We start from the raw sequence: 19,345 nt of genomic DNA, 5'->3' as shown, positions 1-19,345 counted from the left end.
GTCGAGCTTGAAACCTCTCCTCGATAGGAATGGACAAATAAAGGTCTCTCTCCTGGCCTATCTACGGGAGGACAATGTGTGCTCTGTGGATTAGACTTTAGCTTTTCCCCCGTCTCTTTCTCCTCTCTTTTTCAATTAGACTGAAAGGGATCAGAAAGAAAAATAAAGAGTCATCTGTTTGCTCAGTATCGTAGCCTGGAGTTTTGAACCAGGTTTTTCCACCACCTGTATTAAAAACCTATATATATATATATACCTATTTATGTGTGTGTGTGTGTGTGTATACAAATATAAATCTTATTTTTAATCTTTCAGTGCTAGCCTGTTTAAATTAGTCAGATTTAGTTTAATTGCAATTAAAGAACAACTGTAGCAGTGTGAATGTAGTAGAACTGAGAACGTGGTAAACGGCGACGCAGTCCCGCTGAGTGTACCGGGGGAAATCAGGCAGTGCCGCGGGCAGCCCCGACCTCCTCAGAGGTCCTACCGGTCCGACGTCGCGTGTAGTATTTGTGTTTGTATCCCGGCGCGCTCCGCACAGGTACCTCGCCGCTCGGTGTTTACGCCGCATTCTGCTCTGTTGTCTGAAGGGAAGGCGGAGTACTTTTCTTCCGCCGCCTTTATACGACTTTTTCAGACTTGGCGCACTAAGTAAGATGGATTTAGGTAAATGAAAGGTTCAATTGTATCAGGTTTCGTTCGTGTCAGAAACGCTCTGTTTTCGGCGCGTCAGCGAACGTTTTAAAACTATTACTGTATGTACGACATTCCGATTTGATATAAAGTAAAACATTGACTGGTGTCGCGATACGTTGTGGCAAGGAAAGAAACAATGGTAAATAAATATGTGGATATAAGGCAAGTCTTCACACATCAACAAATCATAACCGTGAAGCGGCGCAATGTCTGCCGTGTTGTGCAGTCTGTGCGAATGACGTCATTCCGTCTGTATTTTAATCCAGACTGCACTGAAGCGCTTTCTAGTATTTCTTATGCATCTTTTTGGATTGATGGATGGATGGATATATATATATATATATATATAAAGCAGAATATCCATAAAATGACTATTCCAGCCTAATGCGCGTGCCGACGTGGCCTGATGTCCAGCTATTTCACCTATAACCTGTACAGTATTTAGGCTTTAGTTTTAGTTAGTAGTTTAGTGTGTATGTACATATATTTTTTTGTTTTATGATTGCAGTATGGGGGTGTCCGTGTGAAACATTATTTCAATAAACTGTATACAGTGTATACTGTTGTAATGACAATTAACCAATCTTAAATCTGAACAATGCATGCAGGTGAGCAGTTTTCCCCAGATTTCCCTCTGAGGTAGTAGCTAATGCGAATGCTGCTGCTTTCTACTTCAGTGATGTTAAGCTCTGTGGTAAATGTTAGTGTTTAGAGAGGCAGTAATTATGTATCAGCGTCCGGTCCCTGTCCTGCTCCTCTTCTGCTGGTGGCCAGGAAACTCGCAGATAAGGCGGAGGTACCTGCAGGCCCCTTTTGTCGGTAATCACCGGTTCTGCCTCCTAAATCATGGTGAAGTGACAAAGTGCTCCATCAGGGCTCTTCTCGCACTGAGGCCCTTATCTGCAAGGGACCGAATACAGCGTTCACGCCGTTGGCGGGAACAATGGCGTCTCTTTCCCCTTTTGAAGCTGTGACTGACAGAGGGTGTGGGTGCACTTGTGTCTGACTTCACCCTCTATATCTTCCACCAGGGTGTTTTTCCAGACCCGATTAGCCCCCTTCTGCTCACCAGCTCTGGTTCCAGCTTCACAATAAAGGGTGTGTGTTCGCCGCGCTTCCTCCTCTGTTTATTTAAGTGCTTTTTATAATGGGCCGAGAATGTTCCATTCAGCACTTCTCTTTCCTCCTGAAGAGAATCAGATTTGTGCCCAGCCAAGGGAGGGGGAGAGGCCGCGAGGAATGGTGGGCTCCGTGTGGCCACCAGTGATGTGGAAACGCGCAGGATGAATGGAGAAATGCAGGGAAAGCAAGATAAGGCTTCAGATAAAGAATGACTTAAGAAGCGAAGCATGGTCTTATGAAACATGCGGGAGTTACAGTCGCTGGGGTGGGGGCGTAGCCCTCCTTGATCCTGCGGTTACCATGGCAACCCGTGCAGACGCCTCCTGTCCCGGCCTTAATTTATGAATGGCCCAGCGCTCTGGCAGGTAGCTGCCTATCACATGAGAACCGCTCCGCAGAGGCAGCGAAGGAATGTGGATGGTCATTTCCAAACTTTGAAGCCCACATTAAAATGACCGGGTCTCCTTATACCCGCCCCACCCTGCCCTATATGAGCAGCAAAGCGAGGGGCAAAGATAGTGGCTTCGTTTGATCTGAAGGTCGCCAGCCCCTTGCCAGTGTTGAAAGATACCTGGCTGGCGAAGCTGGCTCCTATTTAATAACATGAAGGGGAAGGGAACTCTCCCTCTCATAATTAGGCCTAATTACCAGGAAGGTGTCGACAGACAGGCCACGAAGAGACAAACTGCCTTTATCCACAGACTTAGTCAGATTACCAGAGCTGTCTTATCTGTTACCGGGCCAGCAGGAACCTCACTCACGCTCTTCTCTCAGCATTTGGCCGATCCTATTATGAAGGAGCAAAAACCCCATCCCGCCCTCGCTTTTCCATACAGGTACTCTGACTAAAAATCCCACCATTCATGGAGCCCCGGACGCAGCTCCAAGCTCATTCCGTGGCCGGTGATTGGCTGCTCTCTTGACTGCACAGGATGTCCCCCTTGACTCATTCACTCCACATATCCTTTATTGTGCCTGGTTTTTATTTTCCTTGGCTGGAGCACTCACCCATTGCTTTACCCCTTCCCAAAAAAGCAAGAATGTTGAACAAATGATTGTGATAAGCGTGAGCTGCTGAATAAATATTGGTTGGGTTTTTTTTTTGTCAGAAAACAATGGGAGGGCTTGCTCGGCGAGTGTGATTGACAGCTTCTTAACGGCGCGCTCTCTTTGTCTCTGGATTGGCGTGTCCGTTGACCGTCGTACGCGTTTGTGGTGGGCTTGTCAGTGGCCATCATGAGAGGGCCTGAGGAAGTAATCACTCCGCCCAGCGGAGGAGAAGGAGAGGAAGCCGAGTTGATAAAGACCTGGGTGCGAAGTGGGCTTGAACTGGGAAGGCCGCACCTCTGTGTGTTTTTAGACGCCTCCGTGATGGGTTGTCTTTGACTGACGCGTGCCCCGTAAAGAGAACTTGTTATGAGAAGCTCCTGTCACCGCCCTTCACCTCATAGCTGCAGGATGAAGACACATCTAATCCACCTTTAATCCAACAGGACCTTCTGCCAAACACACTGTCTCAGCATTGCTTTGTGGGGGAAGCACAAATATTTCTCATTTCACCATAAAAGTGGGGGGACTTGAGTGATTATTGACAATTTTCGAGGGACCTTTGATGGCTTTGGGAGCATCAGATTAGAGAAGGTAATTCAAACCTTAAAAGGAAAAACTCCCAGTTTAATCCAGAGCTGTGGCCCTGGTGTCTCTGGCCGGCCTGATTGTGATCTGCCGGTCACGGTGCTGAGCCGGGACACCCACTCGCCTCACCTGAGCTTTTGTGACAGTGACTGCCGGGATAATGGATGCGAGAGCTGGGAATGACTGCGCTCTTTGTGAGGAGGCAGAGTCAAGGGGCAGCGCCGTTCCAGTCTCTTAATTAGGCAGGTAGTGCTGGGGACTGTCTCCGCTTGATGGATTAACATGGACAATTTAACCACTAACCTTCCAAAATGAGCTTCTTCAAAATACACACAGCTATGGTTTCAGGCCGTGGGCGTGAGTGGCAGCTAATAGATCTTAGAATGTAACCTCAGATATACCCTATAAATAATACGTTCATCTTTTCACATACACTGCCGATATTGGTCATGACAATATAGAGTGATAGTGATGGCATTTAATGCTCCCAACAGTAAGTCTGAAATTGTTCAGAAAGTGCAAAACCCACAAATAAAGATAATTAAACGTGAAAGTAATAATAATTTGAGTTCAAAAGTCTCGAGATCCGCTAGAAAATCTGGTCTCCCACTTCTGTGAAAATATTATTGACCTCCTATAAATCTGCAAATGGAAATCAATGTGGGATTGGAGCTCAGGGAACATAAATGAACTGTGGAGACTTTCTTTCTCTATATCCACAAAAAATTTGGTAAATCAATATTTGATTGTGGTTTGATGTCGGCTCTTCTGCTTGCAGCTTATATATGTATTTATGTATGTATTTGTCTATGTATTTGTCTTTTGCTGTATGCATGATGACATAATTTTATCAATTTATTGTCCAGCTCTTCTCAGACAGTCTGACCTATATTTCAAAACATCAGAAAAGCACCACCCCTTTCTGAAAGGCGAGCCAATAATACACCCGCCACTTTTATTTTTCTGTGTGCGTGCGTACGTGCGCAAAGGTGTTTTATGAAGCCGTCCGACAAGTCAAACTTTCCATGTAATTTGGCGTTGACACGTAATTTCCTCGTGCATTTTTGCGGTCGACTGCATTTCCAGAGCAGCCCTGCCTACAGCCAACATAAAAAAATAATAATAAAAATAATGCTGTGCCTATGTCCTTTGAAACCTGCTGCCGATAAAAAATAAAGTGAAAAAAAGGACTGAAGCGTGGCGTGTTTATAGTAATTAAACTGTCTCGCGGTGAGATTTACGGCTTTTTCAGGAGGACTTTTTATCACGTTTTTTCCCCCAGTCCTTGCCTAAAGCCTCTGTTTATATTGATGCCAGAGTGATTCTGTAGATGCGGCAGAAGTCTGTTTTCGACGTCCTGAAAGGATTAGCTGTGAGGATATTATGGTTTCGGGGTGGTTGCGGGAGAGTTATAGCCTCTTTAGGTTGTTTTAGTGTTCCTGATGAAGACGAATGTAAAACCGCGTTAAAGGAACCTGATTAGTTCCCTCATTAGTATACATTCCTTAACCTGGCCTGATGATCCGAGTGAAATCTGCAGGCATTAATCCACCACTGAAACGAAAGATGTTTTTCCCCCTCTTTTCTCTCCTCTCTGAAGGACAATATTTTGGCCTACAGATTTTAGCCAATGAATTATCTGCTGAGTGTTAATGATCTGGAACCATTTAAAACCAGCGGCAACCAACGAAGTGGATTTTTTTTTTCTTTTTTAGGTCCCAAGGTTAACTGGCGGCTGGGAGAGAGCCGGTGAGTGCATCTGAGATGGCTCGCCCTCCCCCGGACCCTCTGTATACCCTGCGGGGCTTAGGGGCCGCGGTGAACACCCTCCACTTCAGCTGCAGCGAGCCGGCCCGCCCTCTGCTGTTTTCTGGGTGCGTTGTTCCCAGTCCAAGTCCCCAACTTGGTTTGGTTGGTGCTGTGGTTCACCGAGGCTGGAAGCGTGACTGTGGATGGGTGCATCAGCCAGCAGAAACAAACCAAAGGGCAGAGACTGTAGAAACCACTGGTGGTGGATGGTTTGGACTTGTGATTATGATGACAGCCCTGAGTAAAAGATGTAAATATGCCACATGTGCAGTTAAACACACTTTTCCCCCCTCTCCAGCTCAAGTAATGGAGCTGTCCATATATGGGACCTCACCACTAGAAGATCTCAGAAGGTTTTGAAAGGCCATGCTGACTCATCTATACTGTGGCTGGACTCTCTGTCAAGAGAGAATCTCATTAGGTGAGACAGTCCAAATTTATTTATAGTGATACTATACAGTTATATGATACTATATATCTTATGTGTGCTTATGAAGTCTCAACTTGTACAAACGTGTGTTTTCAGCCAGGGACGGGACATGCGTGTATGCCTGTGGTCTCTGGCTGAAGGCAGAGCGGACGTCACTGATTCCCTTTTCGCAGACAGCGTGGGCTTCTGCCAGTGCAGTCTGATGCAGGGAGGGCAGGGGACCTGGCTGCTGGCACATCCCACTGACTGTATGGAGGAGGTGAGGCGGAGCAACAACATCAACAAAGTCGAAAAGTTAATAGTTTAATAAGTTCCATAAATGTCATTTGTTCCAATCTCATCTAAATGTATATATTATCCCACAATAATATGTAGTTTTAATAATTTATGTTTTGGCCTTCATGATCCTGCTCTGATCTCCCAACACTGGCGACAAATTGGCCGTCCTGGTGGCTGAGGGACCGCCCAGAGGGGCTTTAACCCACCCCCTTCACCAGATATCTTACAGACAGCACGCATCCCCTCATCCGAGCACCTTCTGCCCTTCAGCCACCGCCTAGCAAACATTTGTACGAATGTTAGGAAGGTAACTGTGCCTCTGGTGTAGTGGTAATCATTAGAGTTATTTATGGGCAGCTGGTGCCACCCATGAACTACCCCGCTCCTGGGGCAAAGGCTCGCCTTAATGCCCCCTTTGTTTTGGGGCTAACCCTGATAAACATGTGGCGCAGATGTGGTTCGCCGCTAAAATATGGATTGGCCCTAAGAGGAGACGTTGAGTTGCGGCCCTGATGAAGATGTATCTCAATCAATCCGCCTGGACAATCAGCCAATTAAATGGCTGGACTTTGTTTCTTGCCTGTTCCTTGTGGGCATCATCAGCGTGTGTATTTTATCAGTGCCAGCCTGCTTGAAAAAAACACAAACATACGAAGCATGTCGGCTGGAGCCATCTTTGATTTGGACAAATTGTACGCTGTGGAGGTACGTCAGTGGCTGACTGGTTTCTGTTTAAAATGGAAAACCTTGATCCCTGGTGTGTTTTACATGGTTGGGTGTGTTACACCAGTGTTGACTCCAGCCAATCAAAGTTGAACTCTTTAAGCCCGAGTGATTCTTGGAACTGTCCCGACGCCGGCTCGGTTACTCCACACGGGTTCATAAATTCATTGATGGCAACACCGCTGACAGCCGTGTGTTGGGTCTAAACATTCTGGGTGTTGGTGCTGCTCGACTGGGTGATGTAAATGTAAAAAGGTTTTGAATTCTGTAACTGGTTATTGTCATATTACCAAAAGGGTATGGCAGATAAGCCAAATCTTTATGGCATTTTTATTATTATTGGTGTATCACAGCGCACAAAAATGTTATTTCTTTCAGCAGCACTGTAGTTCACTCACACAGAAAGATCTCAGTGATGTGTGTGAGGGGTGTGTGTGTTACATGCACAGAGATATGAAAATTGTGTCCAACATGAAATGTCTAATTTCCTCGCCCATTCTAGTCATATTTGGACAGTTGCTGCAGATTGGTCTCCATCTTGGCACATTGTGTGTGTGTGTGTGTGTGTGTGTGTGTGTGTGTTTAAGTAAAAGCTGCCAAACTTTTATGCTGTTGAGTGAATGTAGTGCATCACAGGATATGCTGCTTGGCATCAGTGTGGCAATGACTGCTCTCTTCCCTCACAAGAAAACTTAAAAAAAGAAACTTTTAATTTAGCACTTTTCATACATGATTGAGCTTTCTTTGTATGAAATAAAAGAGAACAAATAAAAATATATCATATATTAAAATACAATAACAAAAATCTAATTCATGTAATAAGAATAGTTACAATTGTAAAAATAACAGGCATAAAAAACACAGAATAAATAACAGCAGCATTTCCACTGTACTTGCAAAAAAGCCAACCATATTACTAGAAATCCTCCTACAGTCCCCCTACAACAGGCATCCCTTTCACCACAAAGATAAAGCCTTGACACACCTTGAGCTGCCAGTGATGTGGTTGAGCAGGAACTCAGTCCTGATCCAGACCAGGTCCAGTGAAATGGTGTGTTACAAAAAACAGCATGATGGAAAACCACCATGTTATTTTTTTTGTTATTCTTGTTAGTGTGTTTATGTGGATCTAGGAGTGTTTAAATTGTGTCTGTCCTCCAGGTGAAAGTCATCGAGTTGCCCACTAAAGCACCGCTCGGCTCTCTAAAGCCTGAATCGAAGCTGGGAATGGTCATGTGCATGAAGTTGTTGCAGGTAAGCAAAATCCGCCTGGGTAGCCAAACTCTACTACGGTCAAACCCATTTTATTGTCCAAGTATGTTTTCAAGCTTTTTAGATTGTAACGTAAAATCGTTAAATTGAACAGAAATTACAAAAACCCAGCAATGTGAAGGAATTGTAAGTGCACCCATATGTTTGTATGCATTAACAGTGTTGTGGTATTATTATGGGTCTATGCATCCCATATAATTAATATGTAGGCAGTCAGAAAGGTTAAATTATAAATAAACATTACATTTATAAACTATAAAAAAAAATTCACTTTGCCTGTAAAGAATGTTGAAAACATGAAAGTTTACACTTTTAAATTAAATTCCAGAACAAATGAATTAGAATACGTGATATTCTAAGAAGTTGAGATACACTAGTGTAAATAAGTGCTGTGACGCACTGACTAAAATGGCCAGTATTGTTAATTTATTTTTTACCATTCAGTCATCCACCTTCTGGAGACCAGTGTCTCTCGTTTCAAATTTGACAAGGTTCCGTCAGTTCATGTCATGAACAAAAAAAATCTATATTATTTTTCTATATTATTATTGTTATTACACTGATTCTGTGGGAGCTGGCAGCACACATGAAGCATAATAGACGCGTCAGGAGTGGCTGGGGTGACGCGGTGGCCTGATTTACGGCCCAACCTGTCCCGGGCAATTTTGTGTTCCAGCGCTTTTCGTTCCCGATTCATCGTCGCTCCCTGCACTGTAATTAGAGTGTTTGGAAGGGCCAGGGTTCAGCACCATATATCAGCCTCCAGCTGGCCATTGCATCCAGCGACGCACCGCGTGTTTTGTAAATACTGTCGAAAGTTTGATTTCCCCCCTCATTAAAAGGCCTGTAATTATTTTCATGCTCAATTAATGTGTTTTTTTGAGTATTTATGATTTTTCCTGTAATTAATGTCAAATGAACCCTGGTCCCAGCTACACGGCAACGGGACTGAATGAACAGTTTTGTGTGTGTTGCCTCATGTAGACATTGGTTCTTTTTTGCGAGGACTGCCAGAAGTATAATTAATAATTTTGCTGTATTAATGCATTTCTGCAGGCAGTTGCACACATGTGTGGTGCCCATATGACATTAAAATCAGCTTTTTCCTCGCTTGGCAAGAGTCACTGCAGCACAGCACTGAAATGCCACAAGACAGGAAACCCTGCCCACTCTGTGTGTCTGGGTGTGGTGTTCACATCCTCTTGTGTTCCTCTGTCTGTCTGTAAGTTCAATTCAGTTGAATTCATTCCAAAAAACTGACTGATTCAGGCCTGATACCACAAAGTCACCAGATCATAATATCTCAACCAAATTACAGTCCACTTCCTTACCCACTAGGCCACCACTGCCCCAATTATTCATAATGCCTCATTAGCATCTAATTAACATCTGCGAGAGATTCCAAAAACACCAGCACTGAGCCACTGCAAGAATCACTGCACCACAGAATTCATGTTGGGTTTGTTTTTGTGTGTTTATGTTTCCATCGGTTGTCTGTGTGGACCAAGGAAAATACAATTATTCACTGTTACCCATAAATACTTTTGATACTGTAAAAAGAAAATCAATATGGAAAAATATGACAATTGGACATAATATTGATTTTTAGCTGAGCCCTAGTTGGAATGATGATCATTTTCCATGGGCAGATTATTTTGTACTTTATTTTTCTATTTGGACATTACACTTTGTGCAATGACAATAAAGTTAAATCTCATGTAATACAATGCAATTTAATTGAAATAGTGGTGTCCAGACCCCTCCCCTTCACCTTTCACGCTGTCAGTCAATCAGGAGACAGTTGTCTTGTTATCCACAGGATTCCTGCTGGTGCTGAACACTGCTCACAGCAGGGGAGGAAGAGGGAAGACACTAAAACACACACACACACACACACACACACACACGTCTTCCTTTTCTCTTTCTTTTTCTTTCTGCCTCAGTGACTTTGAACCAGAACCCTCCATCATGTTGGCAGAGACCTGTGGACAGATTTATTGCCGCCTCCGTAGGACTTTTGGAAAGGATTTAATGCTATATTAAGCCCCCCTCCTCACTCTTTTCCAGTCTTTTTTTTTTTTTTTGAACCCCTCTCCAGAAAAAAAGATCTGTTCATCTCCGAACACAGAATGAAGACTGAGTACTGGATGGTAGAGCATCCCCGAGCTGTGATTGGCTGAGGAGATGAGTGGGCGTGGCCTGTGGAAAGGCCGCCATGTGCTGTCCCTGTGATGTATTATGTGCGAGGCTTTTAACATGAACAGAGGCTGCCGGCACGGAGGAAATGTTCCTATACAGATATCCATCACTTGCGCCGCGTCGCCCAGCGGGGATGACATCAGCGGCCGTGATCGGTTCCGTATGTGCCGCCGCCCACCTTCCTCTCCCAGCTGGGCTGCAGCGTGTCCTGTTGCCATCATCATCACCCTCGCAAATCCCGCAGCAGCGCTCATGCGTTGCGCCCGCTCTCAGCACCCCGCGCCGGTCCTGGGGCGCTCCGGCCGCGGCGCAGTAGACCTCGCCGAGCCTCGCCAGCTGCGCCCCTGATGAATCTGTCTCTGAAGCGCGAGCCCTAATCCAGCAAAGCGCTGGCTTGTAGAGCAGCTCTGGAGGATATAATGAATTAGGTGTCTACCCAGGGTTCTGTGACCTCTGCCCTGTGACATCATCAATCAGACATCCCCTACACTCCAGTGAAGTGCGGGGGGGCCAGAGGGCAGCAGACGGTAATGCTTAACAACTGCTGGGCGAGGACGGGGGATTGGAGGTGCCCTTGTTTTTATTTGTTTTTTTCTGTATGGGCCCAGTCATGTGTTTATGGGCTGAACACGATTGTGTCTATAATTTGTTAAAGGGTCGGGGGGGGGAAAGCGGCGGGGCAGCGAGTGAAAGCAGCGCTGAGAAGAAACTCGGGCCGCGTTTCAGGCCATCACACACATGGAAAGGATTTTTGGTTGGTTGTTGCTGTGGGTTACGGGATCCATGAAGATCTGGTGGCTTTTCATTGGCCGAGAAAGTACATGATTCTATTTCATTTTGTTTCATAATCCATTTTCCTGCCTTTCCATTACTGAATTGCATAAAAACCAAAGCAGTAATTTCCTTGTGTCGATTAGACAGAATTGTGAAATCACTGCGTTTACATTCATGGATGTCTCGCAATCATTATGGACGACAAGAAACCTCTAGATTTTGGCAGCAACCACGCGTGACGGAATTTTTTTTGCAGACTTGTGCAAGTTATTATGGGAAGACAAGCCTTTCATACATGACAGTGGACGCATATGAGGGAGTTCTGGGAGGTGATTTCATGGAGGAACTGTGGATTCAGAGGTTTAGAAATGTGTCTTATTTAAAAAGCACCTCATGCCAGCATAACAGCCTTTTAGAGATATGTGTGCGATCTTTTTTTTCCATTTGCCATATTTTCGACACTTTATTGCAATTTCAGCTTTAACACGAGTCGTCTATGAATACGTTTTGGTGATTTGATTAGAGTTATATGTGACGGGGTTGTAATAGGCAGTTTGCATGCTTATTGACTGCACAGTTTTATGAAGCACTTTCAGGTTTTTTTGGCTGCTCTAGATTAGTACCAGCACAGGCTTCTATGCAGGTGCCTGCAAGCTGAAGAGAAATTACTGGGCTGTGGGAGTACAAACACACACACACAACATCGTTTATAGTCTTGTGACAACCAGAAGTCATAAATCTGTCACGTGTTCTAACTACCCATATGTTATAAAATTTAACTAACCTTAACCCTAGTCTTTAACTTTTTACACTTTTACTTTTGTAACAACCGTTTTACCTTGTGAGGAGTAGTAAAAGATCACACACGCACAGCTCCTCAACTGTAAATCTTTCCCTGCCAGTCAGCAGTCGGCCCTGCAGTGCTGCGCTGATGTATGGCACTCGGGGCTTTTATCGGCTCTCCTTTACGGTTTTATCTGCGGGCTGATTTACGACGTCCCAGCACCGGGTATCCCCTCCACCACGCCGGAGAGGGTCTGCATTGCTGCAGTAAACACTAGCTCCCGTCACTAGCCAGAGAGTACGTGTGTGTCTGTGTTAGACTACACGGTGTATTCTGTGTTTATTTGACAGTGTGGGAAATGCTTTGAGGCTACAAGTATTTTGGTCTTTTTTTTTTTTTTTTTTTGGGGTGGTGGTGACAGCAGGCATCGGGAGAACATATTGTTTGACATAATTTAATTTACAGTATGTTTGTATGACAACATGGATAATAAAAAAAGTTGTGTATATATTGTATTTAGTTATGCGTGCGTGAGTTTGTGTTTTTGAGCGTAATGTCTGTGTAAGGTGCGTGTGTGTGTAAGAGTACATAAGAATGTGGAGTGCAGTAATACGGATGAGGAGTAAAGTGAGCTGCGCTGTAATTGGCTGCCAGCGGCTGATGAATGGAGTGGAGTGGCGCTGCTCTGAGTCAGATAACCTCTGCTCCACCTCACAGATACGCACAGCTTCTGTTCTCTCTGTCTCTTTCTACCCAGACAAACTCTGGACCCATGCTGGTGGCGGGCTACGAGGACGGCACCCTGGTCCTGTGGGATGTGTCCCAGAGACGTCCCCTGAGCTCCCTGAAAGCCCACCTCGAGCCAGTCATGAGCCTGGACTTTGACCCGAGCCGGCTGAAGGGCGTCTCGGGCTCGGCGGAGCAGACCATCTGCTCCTGGACACTTGACGGACAGCAGGTCCTGCAGGTCAGGAAGGGTGAAATCCTCGCAAGTCAGGGGAATGGCGTTCCAGGGGCGCTGCTGATACACTGGGAAAATATTTGGTCACGAAGATGAGTTCCTTCAGAGCTGGGGGGTGGGGAGGAGGGGTCATAAATTAGCCACTGCTTAGTTCCCCATCTTCCTTTTTAGCTGGCAGGGCCAAGCTTGGCTGCAGTGTCTCTCCAAACCCACACACACACATACTCTGTAATGCTGCCCAGAGTTCCACTGTCTCCTCTCCCAGCCAGTCTTATGATTTACAAACAGCACATGACCACTTGCGTTCTGGCCAGCCGTATTTCACCGCTGAAGCACCTCGCTGAAGCATCTGAGCGTCGACGCCTCATTTGCCGCCATATTTTCTGTACTCAAAAAAAAAGAAGCAGCCAAATAGTTTGCATAGAGCTTGATTCGGTGGGACTGATGTACTGACGCCCCACTCGGGCTGAGAATGTTGTTTTTTCCGTGGTCTCCCACCAATGTATGGATGAATTAGAAATATTTGCAAACCATATTTTTTATTAATTTGTTTATTCTGTGTGTGTATCTGCAGTAATAACGGGGATAACTATTCAATATTCTGGAAATAGATTCAGGGTTATTCGGGTTATGTTGGGGGGGGTGATTTAATATGTCTTTCTGGAGAAGATAAAAATATTGTTGGAAAAGGACCCGGCAGGGACTTTGAAATTATCCTTAAGTGCAACGCAGTGTGACGTTCCGGCGAGCCGGCCCCAGCTCTTCCCAAAGAAGTGTTTTTGTGTGGCAGTAGCGAGACGGGCAGCCGAAGGCGCTGATGAACGTCCCCGCATGAGGTAATAAAAATATCTAAACCTTGCCGGCCGCAAAGCAAACAGAAAGCCCCGCCCGTGTTAAAACAGAAAAGCGGCTCGCCACTGGGGGAAGGGGCGGCTACAGTGCGCCTCACCCGCCATCTGTGGTGGAAGAGAGAGACCCCTGCCACCCCCTCCCTGAGGTGGAGGTTGACGGGAATCTGAATTGGACAGAACCCAGCCAGGGTCCTGTGGAAGGGTGGCAGGGAGGTGAAGGAGCGGGAAACGCGCTTATCCGCTGCAGATAAGCGCAGATGCCCTCCGGGACGCTGCTTCGTTTATAACACGTGGCTCCCGCCAGCCTTTATCAGTCGGAAGCTGCACTGAGGGCTTCCATGTGTACACACCATTCAGCCACGAAATTATGAGCAGTAGACCACTGAAAGTGGTATCTGGCACCAAGCAGATCTGTAAAGTCCTGTGAGCTGCGATGTGGTGCCTCCATGGAATGGATTTGTTTTTCCAGCAGGTCAACACTTAAGTTGGAGTGAGATCTGAATAATTTGGAGATGGTATGTGTGTTATGTGTTAATTTACCATGGTTCTCATTATGATGGCAGCGGCTTCAGCTGATAGATACCAAGACGGGTTCTTCCAGAGGCTGAGAGGAGGGAAAGTAAAGAGCAGTTGGGCAGGAGACAACGAAAGATTGCCAGTGTAAGTCAGACATGGCGGCCGGACAGCGCTGTGTGAGCGTTGAATGAACGCTGTGTGAATGTTGTCTCAGGCCTGTTGACAGCTCCCACAGGTGTATCTGCCCCATCCCCTCCAGTTATCTCAGGCATCTTGCGTCCAGCGGTACCTGCACAGCGTCTGCTCTGGAATTTTCCGATCCTTCGTCGCCCCAGGAGCAGAGGTCAGAGTTTCAGACGCAGGCATAATCTGGAATGGGGGAGGAAGGCTTCCTTTAGAATTCCTGAAAGGCATTCAACCGCCTTCATTAAGCTGAACTAGAGCCTCAATCTCTCGGTCAGCCTTTGTATCTCTTGAACTTGGATTTCGACAGCCCCGGTGACAAAAGGCTGTAATCTCAACACGCCGAACTGCAGTTCAGGAAATAAGTGTGTCAGAAATACCTACAATGAGGGTGAAAAAAACGACAGACAACCCCCCTTCCCATCTCAGAGAGACAGGACAGGTGATGATTGCACTTTTCAGTCGTTCGGTGTGAATTCTGGAGCTCTGTGCCAGGTCTGGGCCGAAGCGTTTTACGCAGACGCTGCGAGTGATTGCTCCCTTTGAACGTCCGCCAGCGTTGCCAAGAAAAGAGCCTCGTCGCTCCGTTTTTATTGGCCCTTCGCACAACATAATCCATGGAAACTTGTTGGCCCAGCTGTGGAACAAAACTAGAGATGCTCTAGACCTCTGAAGCCCAACACAGCTGGCCGCCTCAGTTCTGCGAGCGGAATTTGTAAAGAAAAAAAATAAATAAGAAGGAGTAGTATGAAGCCTTAAAGACAGATCCTCGTGACGACTGGAACTTAATAGTGGGGGAGTTGAAGGAGTGGAGCCCCAGGGTCCCGCGAGGGAACCGCCGGCTTTTTATTAATGATTGAACCGCGGCTAATGATACCGCTCCCCTGTAGCTCACCGTTCTCGCTGGAGGAAGTGCCTGTTGGAGAATGTTCTAGAGAGAACAGTCACTGGCGGCGACAGAGAGAAGGATGCGAGGAACGCTTACAGTGTAAACAAGCGTTTGACCTTTTTATCTGACCTTATTAGGTCCGTTCATGAAACAAACCAAAAAAAACAAAAAAAAACGATAGGAAGCAAAACAAACAAAAACAGACACATTAACCTGTTATTATCATCGCTGTAATGCGCAGCAGATGGACTTGGTCCACATGATCCATCTTTCTTCTCTTTTCACGTCTCATAAGGAAGGCCTTGTGCTGCATGGTGGCTTTTCAAGATCATTTCAAAAAACAGGCTGCCTTAATTATTTAAGTCATTTTGGCCATTTGGACCTTCTCCCCCTTCCCTCAGTTTTTTTCCCCAGATTCATTCCTTACTTCGCTCTGGTAGGAATACCTGGCTTATATCTTCCACATGCAGCCATGGATGTCTCTCATTTTCCGCTCGACAACAGGAGCACGAGGACAAATCCTTCACTGTCTCCCCGCGCACAAGGCCCATTAGTCTCGTAGGACGCGGCTTGTGAAGTGGATTTTACGCTGTCCGGTTTGATTTTTGCATCAGACCAGATGCTCCTGAGCACAGGCGCAGGCGGCCCTGGTCCGCAGCAGCGGGCCATAGATAACCGTCTCTCAGTCACACTTTCTACTGTGTCACAATGTTGTCCAACGCCGAGATGGATTCCCTCTCCTGGACACTGTAGATCACGCGCAGGGCCTCTTATTCCGCTGACCGGACCTTTCACTGCAGACGTAATTCATCACATGCAGCCCAAATGGCCCCTTACGTGTGACAAAGGTGACTGAGTCAGCCCATTATGCCTTTATGTTGTTTTTTTTTTTTTTTTAAACGGCAAACTAAATAGTGGCCAGAGCTGTATTTGCTTGCACCACTCGTGCGACCTAAACGTTTTACGCCCGCTCGATGATTGAGTCCCCGGAGTCGCGCGCTGGCTTCCTCTGCCAGGTTCAACAGCTATTTAGATCCTTCATTTGGGCCTCAGTCAATGGCATGGCTGACAGCTTAAAAAAAAAAAGGGAGGGTGTAAGAAACTAAATCACAACAGGATGTTTTTTTTTTTTTTTTTACAATACTGAATCTATTTTCAAAATCAAAATATAGATTTTTAGTTTTTAAACTAAGTAAACTAGTACAGTACATTATAAATGAGACCTTGAGAGACAGAAGCTACACTGGAAGTTCATTAAATTCTGCAGAGCCTTCTGAACTTTCAACACATTAATGATAATTAAGTTGGACAATTTTAATTAAATAAGACATCTTGCCTTATTATTATTAAATTATTGTTCTCCTTAGAGTTAGTTCAATATGTACTTTATTAAGAATGAATAGATTCTTGCACTTAGAACATGTGAAACTGGGTTAATGATCAATGTTCTTGCGTGTAATAATAAATCTGACGTTTGTGTTTCTGTATTTAGCTTCAGGAGCAGGTGGAACTGGTGAACCCTGGGATCTCACAGCTCTGCCTCAGACCTGACGGGAAGATCCTGGCTTCTGCCGGCTGGGACCACCTGATTCGTGTGTTTGGCTGGAAGAAAATGAAGCCCCTGGCTGTGCTCCAGTACCACAGGGACATGGTGCTCAGTGTCACCTTCTCAGACCACCAGGACCCCAAGCAGAGAATGATGGCTGCAGCATCCAAAGATGAGCGCATCAGCCTCTGGTCCATATACAACTAGAACCTTTACACCATTGTTACGGTGAATTATTTTGCACACTTCACAAGCATTACCATGAAGGGCACTGTTTTCATACTGATGCTAAGTACAGCACTAAGCATGGAGATTGTACACCGGTGTACCATCAAAGGCATCCTCAGGACCATTTACATTTGTAAATAGATAAAACCAGAACGTTTTGAGGCAAAAGTGCAGGGGAGCTGTCAATCATCAGGCTCCTTCCATTTTAAAAAGTGTTACAGATTTCTGGGGTGACAAATATCAACAAAAAGGGTATTTAGTTTCTTTGTGATGCAAAACAAAGTGGTTCTTTAAACTATTTATTTATTGATTGATAGATTTTTTTTTTTTTTTCTACATCCTGAAGACACTGTTGATCTTGACTAGCAAACAAGTTATTGTGGCAGTTTGAAAAGAGTGCCGTGGAACTTAATAAAATAAATGAGAAACAATAGGAACATTTAGAAACTCAGAAGTTTGGGTTTGTGTGTATATACACACACACACACACACACACACACATATATATATAATACATAAAGCAGATCTAAAGTCTTTCTTCTTTTTCAAGAAAAGTTGCACCTGAATCGACATGTAATCCAGAGGTTTTTTTGTACACTCCCCCCATCCCCATCCCGTTTAACGTTGCCCTCCGGTGCGACCTACACCGCATTCATCAAACAAGGTTAATCACGAGTGTGCGGACCGCAGAGACAGGGCTGTTTGTTAGCAAGATTCATTTGAGTTTACCAGCAGTTTCATTTAAAGGGGCAGAGAACACACTCCATATTGCTCCAGGAACAAAGCTGTCTTTAACGCCGCCGAACACTGCCGATGCCCCCCCTTCCCGGGCCGGGAGGTCAGTCAATGAGCCGTTGTTTCCAATAAATTTGGAGAGCATATTGAATGTCACTTCATTCCACCTAAACACGGAGCAACGCGGGCTCATTTCTTGAGGAATATTAACGCTGATGTAAGCCTCTGTGGGACTCTTGAGGGGGCAGGATTAATTTTTTTTTTTTTCTTTTCCCCCCGCCATGCCGTGTTTTGGAAATCGTATTAACTTTCACCCCCAAATTATTTTCTTAGCCATCTGACATCATCTGCTGTATTTTGTCTTCTGTTCCACTGTAAACATCACGGAAATGTTTGTAAGGATTAATTCTTCCTCCTCACACTCTTCATTCATCCCACGTGTGCTGATAATGGGGGAGGAGGTTTGAACTCCCAGACATGAATATTTTATTTTATTTTTTTTTATTGAAAGTTTTTTTTTGTTTGTTTTTTTTGTGCTTTGTAATTTATAAGGAGAAGTATGGGGTTTTTATTTTTATGAATGAAGGTTTAAAAAAAGTTAAAAAGGCTCCTCTCCCGGGACGGGACAGGCCGCGGTGTCTCATCAGACTGTACAGGAAGCTCGCGTGAAAAACCAAAGGCCCGACCCTCGCGGTGTCCACTCCGTATCTGCGTCCGTGACCTCTCGGGCCTTCTTCTCTTCCTCTTACAACCCGTAATCGCTTCCTCTCCTCTCTTGCAGGCGTTTGAAACGCTCAACAAAGGCAGCCTGGGCCGTCTTCCGTCCGCCGGCTGATAAATCACGGGACCCTCCGAGGCTGCAGATGCGTACTGAAAGGAGCGCTGACCTGAGCTGCAGGAGGAGGACGACGGCCCATAAATCACCACGCGGACGGATCATTTAGGAAGCTAATAAAAGGAGGGACCCTGCGACGGGGACGACCCCGCAGCTCCGCTGCAGCCCAACACGCGTTTGCTGGTGACCCGTAGGGGTCGGAGACAATAGCGGAGCTGTTATTGTCTCTACATCTCAGACAGGCTTCCCAACAGTGGAACCCTCTTTAACATCAGGCCAAAGTTCACCTCCTGCGGCGCTGTGAAGGTTAAATGACTGTCGTCTGGTCCGTCCCGACACATTCCGCCACCTCACTGCACCCCTACACACACCGCCGACTGCTCCTGGCTTCAGTAAAATTCCAGAAATCAGCCATGACATTTACTTATTTCTATATGTTTTTATTTGTGTGTGTGTGTGTGTATATATAATGCTTCTAGAAAATAAATCTTTAAAATCCCTCATGCTTAATGTGTTTTTTTTTTTTTTCAATTCTAATAAACACCCTGGTCAGTTTTCTACATTTCCTGCTTCCTACAGGATGTAGCCCGTGTGCAGAATTAAACTCGGTTACTTAGCTTGAACTGGCTTTGTTTTTTTGTTTTTTTTTTCTTTGAATTTGTGCGACTAAAACCAAAAACCTTTTATTCGACCGTATGTCTGAGATCAGGCATTTTAAAATGGATATTGGTTTGTGATTATAAGTATTTTAGACTTTTTTTAGATCTTATTTATACAGTTTGAGTAAAGAATGTTTTTCTGAAGTGCTGGAGAGCTGAAGATGAAGATGTTCCTTCTTCTTCATTTCTCATCCGCTCCTTTTTTTAAATGTTATTATC

At 45.3% G+C, this 19,345-nt stretch overlaps 1 protein-coding gene across 3 annotated transcripts; it reads left to right on the top strand.

The window, feature by feature from the left end:
* The first annotated feature begins 495 nt into the window (after positions 1–495).
* Positions 496–18,966, top strand: gnb1l (guanine nucleotide binding protein (G protein), beta polypeptide 1-like). 3 transcript variants are annotated; one of them, XM_028997140.1, is made up of 8 exons: positions 496–541; positions 5,169–5,327; positions 5,561–5,683; positions 5,789–5,951; positions 7,856–7,948; positions 12,481–12,690; positions 16,616–16,897; positions 18,414–18,966. In XM_028997140.1, exons 2-7 carry the CDS (start codon positions 5,218–5,220, stop codon positions 16,874–16,876), a joined length of 960 nt encoding a protein of 319 aa, XP_028852973.1. In that variant the 5' UTR covers positions 496–541; positions 5,169–5,217; the 3' UTR covers positions 16,877–16,897; positions 18,414–18,966. The 3 variants fall into 3 exon arrangements, with proteins under 3 accessions (XP_028852973.1, XP_028852972.1, XP_028852974.1); XM_028997139.1 differs by having other exon boundaries at positions 537–666; XM_028997141.1 differs by lacking the exon at positions 496–541 and adding an exon at positions 543–651.
* The last annotated feature ends 379 nt before the right edge of the window (positions 18,967–19,345 follow it).

Source organism: Denticeps clupeoides, chromosome 11, assembly GCF_900700375.1.
Source record: "Denticeps clupeoides chromosome 11, fDenClu1.1, whole genome shotgun sequence".
NCBI lineage: Eukaryota > Metazoa > Chordata > Actinopteri > Clupeiformes > Denticipitidae > Denticeps > Denticeps clupeoides.
Note: the sequence above shows the minus strand (reverse complement) of the source record. Positions and strands in the feature narration are given on the sequence as shown.

Bases quoted from the DNA above. Each gene is read 5' to 3' on its own strand.
- gnb1l (XM_028997140.1), top strand. From the start codon at position 5,218: ATGGCTCGCCCTCCCCCGGACCCTCTGTATACCCTGCGGGGCTTAGGG. The intron at 5,328-5,560 runs GTGCGTTGTTCC...CCCCCTCTCCAG, and splicing joins CGCCCTCTGCTGTTTTCTGG to CTCAAGTAATGGAGCTGTCC. The intron at 7,949-12,480 runs GTAAGCAAAATC...CTTTCTACCCAG, and splicing joins TGTGCATGAAGTTGTTGCAG to ACAAACTCTGGACCCATGCT.